This window comes from Prinia subflava, chromosome 17 (assembly GCF_021018805.1).
Source record: "Prinia subflava isolate CZ2003 ecotype Zambia chromosome 17, Cam_Psub_1.2, whole genome shotgun sequence".
NCBI lineage: Eukaryota > Metazoa > Chordata > Aves > Passeriformes > Cisticolidae > Prinia > Prinia subflava.
The window spans coordinates 9795190-9809539 of record NC_086263.1 but is presented as its reverse complement, the minus strand read 5'-3'; the positions used below and the strand labels follow the sequence as shown (position 1 = coordinate 9809539).

The 14350-nt window shown below is 39.2% G+C and overlaps 1 protein-coding gene across 1 annotated transcript in view; it reads left to right on the top strand.

Annotated features, from left to right (window-relative positions):
- The window catches only part of BAIAP2L1 (BAR/IMD domain containing adaptor protein 2 like 1), a 35113-nt gene that overhangs the window by 4785 nt on the left and 15978 nt on the right, over positions 1–14350 (top strand). The window contains exons 2-3 of the mRNA XM_063414401.1: positions 3429–3504; positions 5972–6058. Coding sequence (XP_063270471.1) covers positions 3429–3504; positions 5972–6058 — 163 coding nt within the window. The remainder of the gene's footprint in view (positions 1–3428; positions 3505–5971; positions 6059–14350) is intronic.

The following is a 14350-nucleotide window of genomic DNA, read 5'->3' as shown; positions in this document are numbered from 1 at the left end:
AATTATTCTGTTCATGAGAGGTAGTGTGTCACTAGAATATAGGACACACGATTGACAATTAGGAGGCCCTGTTTGTGTACCTCACTGTACAGGCAAATGATGTGTTGTGAACCACTTTATCTCACCCAACCTCTCTCTCACTTTATGATGTTTATTAGGATTTAGACAAAGGTTTTATTTACATGTCCTTGTACACCAAGGCAGATAAAAATACTGTTATTTTCTGAGACTTTTGACAATTTTAAATTCATTGTTCTTCTGATCAGAATTTTTTCTTTGTTCCTCTGTCCTCCTTTTCGAGAAGTTTTGAGACCTGACTTCATTGTATGACTTGAAATTTTGCACTGGTGTTCAGTCCCACTCATTTTTGTGACCTTTTCTTTGGACTAAAAGTAAGAGAAGCTGTAAAACTGTAAGGCATGGTGAGAAAAAGTAGCTGTGCAAGTTGATTTGAGTTGCTCTTGTCCTCTATAACTTCTGAAGCTGAATGAAATACTACAATAATTTAAATCTATCTGAAATATCTTGGTAATATCAAATCTGTAGCTCACTCTGAAGAGGGAGTTGCCTGTGGCAGTTTCCCTTTTTGATGAAGTGCTCTAGACACTTCTCCTGGACTTCAAAGACAGCCAGTGGTTACCTGTGGTTAATTGTATAGAAAGACCACTAAGAAGCATGGTCAGGTTTTTTGTTTGCTTTGAGAATCTAGTCTTCAGTAGGAAGGAAAAATATCATATATTATGCTTTTTTTCTAATGTATGAAAGGGAAATAATCTGAGAATTATTTCATCAGATTATCTTGGAGACATGGCAGGGGGGGTCAGGGAGAGTTAAGTTTTTCTATTGAACACAAACCCTTGATTGAGATGAGCCTTGCCCAGTGCAGTGAGGATCAGCTGATGCCCATAAACCTCTCTGTGTGAGACCAGGCAGATTCCAAAGGGGAATTTCCATGGCAGAGGGTTTTGCCATTTCCCAGGCGTTCACATCCAGGCCTGGTTCTGCTGACAATCAACCACTGTGGCAGAGCAAAGCCTGAAACACCTCCAGAGACTGCCTGGGCTGCTGGGGAAAGGATCCATTAGCTGTGCTCCTTCCAGCCCTGCAGGCACTGGCTGTGAATTGTTTCTTCACTTTCCCAGTGGTTTTACATGTACCTGGAGCAGATGTGATGTCCTGGAGCTCTTCCTGTGAGTTCCTCGTGTTTCAGTGGACCTGCTGTGTCTCCTGTGCACAGCTCTGTGTCTGCTGGACATGAATTCCTGCTAGGGATCAGGACTGGTGAAAAACAAGAGCTGTGGGGGCTGGCTTCAGAGAGGGGAGCTGTTAGGGGTAATTTTACTGGGGTTTGTTCACTTCCTCCTGAATGAAAACAACTGACACAGGTGCAATCACTGGTTTGAAGTCTGAATTAGATGATGTCAGGAAAACTGGAGTCTTTACCCCTGAATGCTTAAGACAGTCATTCCAAAAATCAGTACTTCAAGGCAAATAATTATCATGTTATCCTTAGAATTTTGAGGCAAGCGGCAATAAGGAGTTTGACTCTGTAATGCTTTAGGAACAGGGTTAGCATAGGCAGAATCTTTGAAGATTATGTTCAGTATAGGGTGGCAGTTCAAGGTGGCATTGGGATTCTTACTTTCCATGGACACACCCCATCATGGTACATTTTTTTTCCCCCACATCCTTGAAAATACAGGACTCTTTATCCTGAAACAATCCCCTAATTCATCTTTTTTTTAGTATTTTCCTTGTGATTCACTGACTCCATGTAAGTCAACAGACATCGTCTTTAGTACACAGCTGGGAAGAAATAATAAAAAGTTGGAATAGGAAGAAACAGCTTGCTCCTTGGAACAAGTGCCTCAGTCAGAGTGCCTCAGCAACACTGACAGTAGCAAATTCAAGAGCTGGGGCAGGAGGAGGGATGTTCCCAGACACCAGAGCCTGAATATCCATCCTGTTAAGTTGTTAGAATAGCCCTTGGCATTGTTGGCTCAAGCTGAAACAGCTTTCCCAAATGATTTCTGGATGTGGTTTGTGAGTTAACACAAATCAAGGGCCTGGGGACAATAGATGGTTTGTTTGCAGTGATTGCATTTCGGTGGGTGAGAGTTTAATGGGACAGACCAGAAAACAATCCCAGTTGCATTTAATTTGTACACAAAGGCAGTGAGGCCAGGTATTGTTGTTCTGTGCCTGCTTTTAATGTAATTTATGCCATCCTAGTATTAGAATCTAATAGTTTTATATATTTAAATATCTATATTTTTACCTGGTATGACTGTTAAAGTATTATTGGAGTTAATCCTTCACTTTTTATGTTCAGCAGAATTCAGGTATAGTGCTCTCCTTGAAAAATAATAAAATTCTGTCTGCATGGCCTTGCCTGAAAATCAGACAAATATGACAGTATTGCTGTTCTTTTTGGGTCCACCTGTGTACTAAACATAAATATTTTCATTCTGTTAGTAGTAAAACAGACAAAAGCTTGATAGTATTTCACTTCTCTCGAGTCCTGTATTTCTTGTAAACAAAACACATCTGTTTTGAATTCCTTGAACTTGACAGTTCCGCTGTGTGAACAGCAGTGAGTGGTGTCATAAAAGTATTGCCATAAAAATTGTTAGAATAACAGAATGGTGTCTACAGGTATCTCATGATCTCCTTTTCATGACAACATAATTTCACAGAGTAATGTCATAGCCTTTCTTTTGGGGAAAGGAAGTCTAGAATTTGCTAGGAATGAGAGCAATCCTTCCTGGAGCTGCTGGATTTCAGATTCTGGTTGTTTCAGTAATTGTATTTAACAGTGAAAGCAGCTGCAGTTGACTTTTTTCCCCTTCTATTTAAATAAGGTCATAATTTTCATTTTCTTTCTGAAAAAAACACGGCTTTGCAAAATTTCAAACAAACAATCAGAATAAAACCCCAAAATAGCTGATTTCCCTAAATGCATCTGTAGCACAGAAACCACGAAGAATACGAACCAGAGATCTGGTGAAATTCTTCTGCTTTTCTTTTCTAGCATTTTTTGCAACTCAAATCTTGAACCACTGTTAGAAAGTTGTTGTCTGAATTTACAGAACAGTGGGTAAAGGTTTTCTCTCATTCCAACAGCACCTACCATAAAAGATGGTCTTGCACAAACGTTGTTCACACACTTGACATCCTTTTGTATTATAAACAGCCAGACTCCCCCCTGTTGCAATAGTTTAACTTTATTTATTCCCATTTGTTGATCTAAAATGCTCAGTTTCTCCTCCCTTCCATCCTTTGTTTTCCTGTGTCTCTCAAATCCTCCAATTTTCATCCCTCCATGAACTTCTCAGTTGTAAACTAGGCCTGAGTGACACTGAGATTAATACTTACACCCACTGTGGAATTGCCTTGGTTATAACACAAATTTTGTTTTCTTTCACTAGAATGTTATGGAACAGTTCAATCCCGGACTGAGGAATTTAATAAATCTGGGGAAGAATTATGAAAAAGCTGTTAATGGTAAGTTTTCCAGGTGCTGCGTTTAGAAAGAAGGTTTAATTCTCATTTAAATATATATATTGGATATGAGAGTTGTATATATAGGCTCAGTTCTCAAGCTGAACTTTGGATGTGTTTAATTAAGAGGAAAAAAACCCAACTAACAAGCACAAATATACAAATATATGTACCTTCTCTCCAGTCTTTTGGGTTTTTTCCACTGTCCTGGAGAAGTTGCACCACAAACACTTAGGCACAGAGCTCCTGCAGAATAAACTGAAAGTGGGTTTGAGTAACCCACATTGCAATAATAAGTGAAAAAACCAGAGTTATGTAAATTAGGTGTTACTTTTTTTCTCTCTGAAAACACCTTCCAGAGATATTTCACATTCTTAGATCTGTTCCTGCTCACCTACACACGTCACTGCTTAGGTAACCCTGAGTACAGAACAATGTGAATTAGTTCAAGTTGCAGCAGTGGATTGATTTGTTGTTGTTGTTGCCCATACTAATCCTGATGCTATCTTTTTCGTTGAGTCAAAATCAGAATGAATTTGAGTTTGAATCTAAGGGCTGGTCTCTCAAACATTTTAGAATATAATTGCCTGCTTCTGTCATTGACTTCACAGAAAGAATCTAAGTAGGGTTTTCCAGGACTGGGCTCCAGACTCCCAGACCTGGCAGAGCCTGCTCCATTTCCCCGTGCAGACCTGTCAGACTGCTTGATACCATATTAAAGCCATGTAAAATCTCTCTAGTTTTGCCTCACTCAAGCCTGTGGCACATCTCTCCCCTCTGTGTAATGCAGTCCTCTGAGAAATGGGATCCTGCAGAAGTAGTGCATAGCCAAGCAGGCATTGAAATCTCTCTTCATGCAAATTTTAGACCTGGCTTGAGAAAAAGATAAAACCAAAGCCTGCTGGAGATGAAAATAGGGAAATGCTGACTTATTTGTGGCTGTGCCTAACTTGATGGATTAACATGTGGTTCCCTAGTACCTGACCTTAGGAATTACAGGTAGTACCAGAAGTAATAACCAGTGTTTTCATATTCATTTGAAATATTTCTGTACCTGTTTCTGAGAGTTCTGCTTTTCACACGCTTTGCTGTTGATATGTTACATTTTGTCTTTTGTTACATTTGCCTTTAAGCCTAGCTGATAAGGCATATCTAGCATGAATGCTTAATTTCCAATGAATATTTACAGTGTTGCAACAACTGTTGCAAAGTCATCTTTGGACTCTCATAAATTGGTAATCTCTCCACCATCGGTTCTGAGTGGTGTAAATAGATCTGTAACAAGCAGTAAATACTCTGTTGCTAATCAAACACTTCACAGCTTTCCAAAAAAGCTGGAGTAGGCTGACAAAGAACATAAAACTTACAAGAACTCCAGATATGTTTATAATGTATTTTTCTACATTTTGAGGACAAATGGTCAAAAAACCCTCCCTTTCTGCATAAATGATTTATTTGCCACAGTACTGGTGAAGGGGCTATACAAGTGGGGTTCATGATTTAGCTTGGTTAGCACAGGGAAAATCACAGATTTCCTTCCTTTTTTAGTGCTTGTATTAGGTGAAAAAAATGACTTGGGGCTGTCTTGAGAAAACACAGATAGGAAGAGTTGGACTGGCATCAAATGCTCTTGTACAGGTGGCACACTGCTCCATCAGCAGCGCCAGGATAATTCTTCTGCTCACAAAGTTTGGGTACAGAGCACCTGTGAGACAGAGCTTAGACAGAAATCACCTTTCTAATGCAACAGAGCCTCAAAGAGAATCTTTGTTTGATTTGGAAAATTTTCAGGCTTCTCAGTGAATATACTGTTATGCAACCAAAGATGTCACCTTACTAGTAAAAACTATAAAATACAGACCTCTATTTAGCTATTATATTCCTCTCAGGAAAAAAAAACTATTCTAAAGTCAACAGTGAGGCTCTGCTTGACTTTCACTTCAGGTCAAGAATGTACTGCTACAAAAAAATGATGACAGATAACTTCAATAGGTTATTTTTCACATTAAATCTTGTCAGTTTGTACTTGTTACTTCTTTTCTTGGTGATGTGCAGATGAGTTCTAGATACTGGAGATATAAGGCAGGCAGTGCAGATCTATTCCCTGTGCAAGTTGTTTCTCCCCACTGGCCTCCCTGCAGCCTGAACCCCGACGTTTCCGCGTTCATTCCAGCGAAACTGGCTCTGCTTTCAGATCAGCCCTGACCAGGAAATGATTAACTGGGAATAACTGAAACTTTGTGGTATATATTAGGAGCTTATTGGTTGCTGTAACAGCCAGCTTCAGAGGGAAATGCTGATTTGTTTTTTGGGGGACTCCACGTCTCCCTGACAGAAGGATTTCCTTTCTGCAATATACCCCTCTCTTACTCTGTGCTCTGGATGACAAGACTTCATAGGATCATACATTAATAAAAGTTGAAGTAATTTTGGTTTTTTTTAACAGTTTTTTTTTTTCACTCACCCCCAGTTATGGTAGTGGCTGGAAGAGCGTATTATGATAGCCTTGCAAAGATTGGGGACATATCAGCAGATTCTCCAGTTTCTAAAGAATTAGGTAAGTGAAAACTCATTTTTTAAATTACTCCAAAGTGTAAACTTTATTTTTGCTTTCCTGCTGGCAGTTCACAGAGCAAATGTGAAGTAGATAAGGATCAGTAAAAGTATGTTCTACTCTTATATAACACGGTTGGAAGGGATTAGATGCCTTTGAGGTGTATTATTTCTCAAGACACTGACAATGTTGTGACAAAATTACCTTCTTTTCCCCTCATTTTGTGAATATGTATCTTCCTATGCATTCAAAAGCACGTGTTTTTAAGCTCATGTAATTCTAAACTAAATACAAAAAACCATGTATCTTGATTTCTAATGCAAAGGTGAAGGTTGAAATACTTTTGCAACAGAACATTCGTATGAGGAGTCCTCATGTATAACAGCAGTTCTAAACTAAAACAATTTTCTGGTTGAGTGTCATTGTGAAGGGTTCAGTTTTACTTCACTACTTTTGATCAAGTGTATCACTAAAAGTTCTCAGGTGCATTTATATTTATTTTCTACTTCAGCTTTTGAAAGAGAAACTGTAGACTCAAAGACAGATTAATTTTACATTAATATAAATCCACTTCAAGTTCTGTACTCTCCTGAATATAATTTCTGAATATTTGAAAGATCAGCAGCAGCACCTGACCTTGACAACTTCACTTCTGTAGGCTGAGCAGTATAATTGGGCAAAGGAGTACAAAGTATTTGCAATATTTCTGACAAAAGATTCTCATGTCACTGCAGAGCAAAGAACTGGGACCTGAGGAAACATCTTCTTAATGCCTTCATTTGTTTGACAAAAATAACTTGTTGACATGTCTTGCCTCTGAACTTTTGATTTTGGGCAGTGTAGGACCCTTCCAGTGGTGTAACTTGCCTCTCCTCCTGTAACTCACGATAGTTTGTTAATTCAGATGATTACAATGGATGGCTTACCAGGTTTTTTTCATAGCCCTGGAGAACTAGAATTGGAGGGACAGACTCCTCTTGAGAGGTGGCACTGGTTTCTGTGTGGTGCCTGCATTTTTCTGGTTTGTCCTGAAACCACTCGTGGGTGAGTGCCGAGGGCTGGGAGTGGCGGAACAGCAAACAGGGCAGAGCAAACAGCAGCAGCTCCTCTGTTTGCTCTGCAGGCTGTTTACAGAAAGCAGAGCTGCTGCTGTCAGACCATGGAACAGTTAGAAGAAATGGCTGTGCAGAGTCTTATGAAACAGCAGAAAACACACAATTACAGTTTTTGCAATCAAGTCAGATGTGTGGAAGCAACTGATTTATGGCTTGTCACTGTGGGACATTGTCTGCTTGTTTGGAAATATTATTATTATTGTGTAATATTCTGCTGACTTCTGAAAATAGCTGGTTTTCCCTATTATTTGGGACAATACAGAATTGTGATTGAAAACATATTTTTGTTTAACTATGAATTCCATCCTGCAATTACAAATCTTTTTAAAGATTTACCATTTTGAGAAAACACAGCCCTCTTCAATGCTTTCTGTTCACCTTCTGCTTTAACTGTTACTGCAGAAAAATCTATTCTTCTTAAGGCAAACAGTAACCCTGGATTTCTTCCAACATAGTCTCTGATGGAATACTTAATTTAGAGATAAGGGGAGTCAATGAATGCTGGAAAAGGTAGGATAATGTGGTTAGGAGTCTGTGACAGCTCATTTGCATTTTCAAGAAAAAGTCTTACACGTTCTGAAGCTGGGCTACAATATTAGACTATTTACCAAAGAAACGTGATACAAGCAGGTGTCTCTAAAAGTACCTGCTTGAAAAGAAAAGTACTTGCTGTACACTTTTGTGTTGTGATAATATTGCAGTGCATGCTGAGCAGTGTGGGGCACGTAAGGACAGATCAAACTTTGCCCATTCGTGGGCCCTGTAACTCCAGGGGAGCTGCTGCAGCCCCCTGAGCAATTTTCTCATCCATGGGTTCCTTTAGAATTGCTAAAAGACAAGTGGTTGACCACTGGCAGCTCTGTCATGCATAACACTTCTGTTATCTCTGCCAAATTAGAGGTGGTTTCACAGTTCAAACCCAAACCTGCTGGGTCACCTGGAGCCTGTTCACTGCCAAGGTGATGTAAAGATTGGTATCAAACCCACAGCCTGGAAACAAGGAAACAGAGCATGGGCTTCTAGGTGAGACAGCAAAATGGACACCAGCCACAGCAGGGCAGAAACAGAGATGGAATAGAAATAAAGGAGGGTTTTTTTGAAGTAGTCATGGGGGGAAAAAATCAAGTAAAAATGCCAGAAATTCTTCCTTCTGTTGAATGAGATTGGAGCAGAAGAGGGAAATGAGAATGAAAAGGAAATCTGGATATTCCAGCTGATTCAGAGCTTTTGTACTAAGTATCTCTATCTTTCAAGTCTGGTTGAAGATCTCTGAACTATTTTAATACAGAATAATTTAAGCAAATTGAGGAAGTAGAAGACTATACTGCAGTCATAACACAATCATTATAAATAAGGTATCAGTTTATTGAGTCAACATTCTTTCTAATTTTGTACTTCCTAAATTTCTGAGCTTATCATCCCTCAGACTTTGCTATTAGCATTTAAGGAACAGAATCTGAATTTATGTGCTTCAAGCTATTCTGCAATATGAAATTTGCATACCTTTTTTTACTAGGCACCTTTTGGAAATCCCTCTAGGAAGAAAAGATAGAAAACAAGAAACTGCATGTTTTAAAATGTTACGGTTCCATGCTATTCAAATTTCAGCATACCACACCAGTACAAAATGCTGTGTTTCAATAATGCAGTAAAACCAATTTCACATAGACACTTCACCAAGGTGTTAAAATAGTAACTTTCATGTGTTGCTAATTGTTTTTGTCTTGCTCAAAACACAAAGGCTTGTGAGGCTTTGTCATGTCGATTTTTAGTGCTTATAATTTGAATAAAATCTCTGGTAACACAGGCTGTCTCTGTAGGCTTCACTTGCACAAGGAATCAGGGAGTGATTTCCTGCTTGCCTATGGAATTCTGCTTCTCATATCTCCCCAACTATCCTCTCCAGCACCTGCCAGTCATTGTAGCTACATCTCATTTTATATTGTGGGTGTAAAGTCCCACTTCGTTTGTTGTGTAGCAACGGTATCTACAGCAGTCACCCACAATTACATTATGGGTCTATACCCAGAGCTTGTTGCTCAAGAACTAAGGAGTGTAAACTATTAATTGCTTGTCCAAATAGAAAAAGAGAGAAAAATACTACATTGAATGGTTTTGATCAATGGAACTAAATTGCAGAAGATCAATATGTTAATAGGACAATCAGAGGAGATAAAAGTCTCTTCCCTAATCTAACCAAGGCAATTTATTTAAAGATTATTCTGGTTTACAGGATTGTTTTTTATAGTTGCATTGTGTTAAAACTTAATTGGAAACAGGTATGCAAGAGCTTATGCTCATCTGCAGTCCAAAATGTAAGAATTTAGGTTCCTTTTGGAAGCACTTTTTGGTTAAAAACCACTACAAATTAAGAAAGAGATGCAAGGATTGAAATTAAAGATTGCTCTTTGTTGTGTCGGTCACCAGACAGAGAGAGGGGGGCAGAAAACCCCAAAACTTCTCATGGTGCACAGAAGAAGTGGAATTCTGTCCTGGCAGAGGGTGAGCCCTGAGCTTGATGAGCTTGATGTTCCTCTCAGGCAAAAAAGAACAGACTGTTCTTCAGGTTAAAAGACAAGACAAGGTTAAAGGACATTCACGAAACACTTCTTCCTGTCAACTGGTGTAATTTTAAAGGTCTCCACAACTTTGTCATGTTTTGTCAAATACAAAACCTTGTGGTATAGTAATACCACTTTATTTTACATAGTAATAGAGTGATTGCAGGAATTCTGTGACACGAATAATGGGGCAGGGGTTCTCTATATCCATGTTTTCTTTTTTTTTGAGAGCATTTATACCTCCAGCTATTGAGGTAAGTGCATATCAGTTTGAGAGTCAAGGCTGATAAACCTCCAGTCAGAATAAACAACTGGTTGTTGGTGAATAGACCTGCCATTTATCCAAAACTTGACATTTCTTATGAATATCTATGGAGTTTGTAAGTTACAGCTCTTGAGTAACATCTAACAGTTCCACAAAGATCCTTTAGTAACTGTTTTCTAGCTTTTTGTAGAGCAAACTAACAATTAACCATTTGATAATCATGTACATTCAATACTAATAGAATCAGTAGTTTGAGGTTCAATCTGTAGAGAGTTGTGATTTTTTTTCGTGACAGCCACTTTATTTCAGCTTTGCAAATAAGAGAAACTCTGTGGGCTTTTCTCCTTCCTCATTATTTTAAGAAATGAGAGAATTTCTGTGTCAGAAAGTATGGGCTCTAAATGGTCAACTCATACAGAAAAAATTTTGGAACTAAACTGGATAATTCTAATTTTGCTAAAACAGACACGTCTACGTGCTGAAAAGTTTCTAATCAGACCATAATATAAACCAGTATTTTCTTTTTAAAATATTGTCTTGCTAGTATTATTCAAAACTGTCTATTTTCTTCCTGTTTAATAAGCAAAATTGCCACTTGATTGGGTATTTTCCAGAGCTGCAGCTCTCTGTTGTTAATTCTGGGATACAGCACTTGTGTCACTCTCACTAGTGAGAAAACCAAGCCCAAAAAGAGAAAATTCCGTGGGTTAGGATGAACCCTAGCTGTACTTCCATTAAAATAAGAAGGGGAGGGAGGGGAGTTGTTGGCTCACTTTCACACACATACACTGGCCCTGTCAGTGGAGTTTTATTTCACTTAGAAAGATGACACCGTGCACTCTTCCCTTCCCCGGCTGGTTCCAGCTGAAGGGGAGAGCTGTGACACCTTGTCCACCTCACTGCATCCCTGCCATCCCTGCAGGATGAACGTGCTGCCTTTGGAATGGTTCTGCTGGACAGAAAGGAAAGTGAGGCGTGCCAGCACAGCCTTTAGCACCTCATCTGGTGCAAACTTCTGGGAAAGCAGCTTAGAGGCTGCAGTTTCAGGAGTTAGAATCAGGCCAGCTTTTCCTATGGAGCATTAATAAAAGAGCTTTCTGCTATATTTATAATGGAATTTCATTTGAAGAAGCCACTCCGTTCCTGTGCTGTAAAAGGAAACTACACATAGAGCTGTCTTGAAAGGGAAATACCAAGTATTTGTGGGGTTTTACAAGAATAAGGTTTTGTATCTTCCAGTTATACAGTAACATTCTGGGCTTGTGCTGTATGGACCTCCAGTCTGCTAAAAGAAAAGTGGGAGGGGATGAGTCAGTCTTGGGTGAAAGTTCTGTAATATTTCCCTGATACAATATATACCAGAAATGATATTTCTAAGAAGCACAATGAACGAGAGGTGGGTTTGTTAGTGAACGTAAAGAATGTGTCTAGAAATGGATGCCGCAGTTTGCTCTTACACAACCACCCAAAAAAAGTTTGTTCTGTGTACAATTATATCATTTGAAAATGGTTATGAAGACTTCCAGATAAGTTACAAATTTTCAGGTTCTAGAAATGGCTGATGGGGCGAAATAGAATATGAAAATACACAAGGCAATGATTGCAGTAGCACCAGAGAAAAGAAAGAAGACAGACATTCATAGGATTTCAGTGATATTTTTCCAGCTATTTTTTGAGTTAGGTAATAGATTGCATTTTTCAGTCAGTTTTAATATTTTACTCCCCACCTGCCCCAGTCTTACTGCACCCTATAAACTGCAGCTGACTCTGCTGTTTTCAGTCACTGATAAATGGGGTGTAGCTCCTGCAGAGTGTAGACCTGACCTGCTCAGGGTGGCTGTGGGGTGCAGGGTGGTGGGGATGGCACCAATGCAGGAGTGTGTGAGAGCCCCTCCTGTGTGCCCTGGGCTTCAGCACAGAAACCCCTAAAGATGCTCCTGAGCACACACCCTCCAGGGAAAAATACATATTCAAAAGACCTACACTGAGGGAGACACTGATATCTTCATGCTGTGCCTCAAAGAAAGTGAAGGGACTCCTTAAAGGATTTCTCACCAGACTGCAACACATAAACAGAGGTGTGAGCCTCTCACACAGAGATCTTCACCTGGCAGTGGGAAGGATGCTCTGGAGCTCAGCTGTGTGTGTGCAGGGTTTGCAGGGCTGTGGCCAGCTCTGGCCAGGCAGGAGGGATTCCTGGCCCTGACCCCCAGCCCTGAATCCCCCAAACACAGCTCCATCACCAGGGCTCCTCCAGGGCAGCAGGTTGCTCTTTCTCACATCTCTAAGCTGAGGATGCTCAGCAATCACAGCCTTTCCTCCCACCAGCCCTAGGTGGAATAAGCCTGAGAGCCTCTGTTGAGACAATATACTTATTGTGCTCTCAGTGAGAGAAAAAATGGAAAGTGAGTGGCAACTCTGTGAGGAAAATAACGTCATATTTGTATCTAGCTTGTAAATCCTTTAGTGAGAGTCTAACTATATTTAGTCTGTACAGTCAGCTCTTCCTGCTGAATTATTTCTCAACAAAAAATAATCCAGTATCCATTGTAGATGTCGCTAACAGTCCCACGGGGCAGGGCAGGGAACCAAAACCAATTGTCTTGGACTTCTGAGAAAAAGAATTTTATCAAAACTTTTGACTCAATTTAGGTGTGGGGGGGTTTTTGGGGTTTTTTTGGATACTGCTAAGACTGTGAAACTCAGTGGCAGTTCCAAAATGCTGTAATAAAAGTTGTAGTGATTCCTTGTGGTATATTGCATTTCATGTAACATTTATAATGATGACTTAAATATTTACCCTCTCTGGTACTGAAAAGCCATAAAAACTTCAGTTTTTGCTGGTTAGCATGATTTGTTTGTTCCATTCCTGCTGTAAAACAGAGATTAGCTCTCTTGTATGATCTTCCTTAACTAATCTGCCCCAAACCAGCAGGGTTTCATCCAGGCAAGTTCAGGCTTGTGGCTGTATTGTAACTTATTTTCTTTTCACCTGACTTGTGTGAAGATTACGAGTCACTGCACATCACTGCAGCTCAGGTATGAAAAGCTGTGGTGTACGGGGCTTCCAGGGCCCTATGAAAGATGAGTGTCTGACATACAAACCTTAATATATTGTGGGTTTATATGTTTGGGTAAAAAAAAAAGAATGACAAAAATGCCTGCAGCAGACTTCATATATATTAGTAATAGGTGGAAAAACAAGTTTGTAATTTTTCATGCATCATTTACATGGTGTATGTTTTTCCTTTCCTCCTTTTAACATTAAAATTTAGTTTCTGTGCTTACCAATCTGAGACAAGCTAAATATTTCATGTTGATTAACATCTGTTCAATGATATAGTATGTTTTTAAAAATTCTAATCTCTGAATTCTCTTTGATTAAGAGATCAAAACATCTTGTGAGAAATGGGGGAACTAGACTGCAGACTGAACTTTGCTGAATCTGCAGTAAAGTCACATTCCTCTTTGGAATACAATGTGAGCCAATGTTTTTGTTCCATTTGTTCCATTTAAAACAGGAAAATAGGAGCATCACCCCAAGAACAAACTCAGAGTAACTGGAAATTGAAATGGTCTTGGTCATCTCATAAGTATTCACTCTTTTGTAGCCTTATGTGGGAATAAGTAATGGATTAGCAGTTCATTGCCCTCTTTATAGCATGGTGTGAATGGTGTAGTACTTTCTAAAATCACCTGTGTCCAGCTGAAAGAATTTGGCATAAGTCTTAGTAAAGTATATTTAAAAAGCCCTTGGATTGACCCTTGGATTTAACTGAATATGGCTTATAAACAGGCATAGACTTTCTAAGATACAAGGAGCTGAGCAGTATTATATCTCTTTTAATGTTTAAATATCCCAAAGTTTTAAAGAAAAATAATTTTAATTCAAGTAATTAAAATTCTGTCTTCTGTACTGGGGAGGTCCTTTGTTAATGTGGTCCTAAACTATTTCATGTGATATCAATGAAGCTTTAGGACAAGAAAAGAGTAACTATATATAGTTTTGATCCTGGGCTACTAAAGGAAATTATATCATAAGAGGTGCTAGGCTGCTAGAATAGAAGTGAACTGTGCTGTATCCCTTCATTGTTTGACTAATTATGAAATGGGAAAAGGATCTTTGAATAAGAGGATTCTTTGATTCTATTTCCCATGCTGAGAGCAATGTGCAGCCTAATGACAGGGAAGTGTTCAAGAGAGGATTGCCAAGTGTGTGTCAGTGAGATACAGGCAGGCACTTGTAAGGGTAGGTTATGTATGTACAGCAAAATAAAGCTAATATTTGGGAAGGGCAGAACTCAGTGTACAGCATTCGCTCTAAAAGTAAAATGCTAAAAGTCCCCTTTGGTCC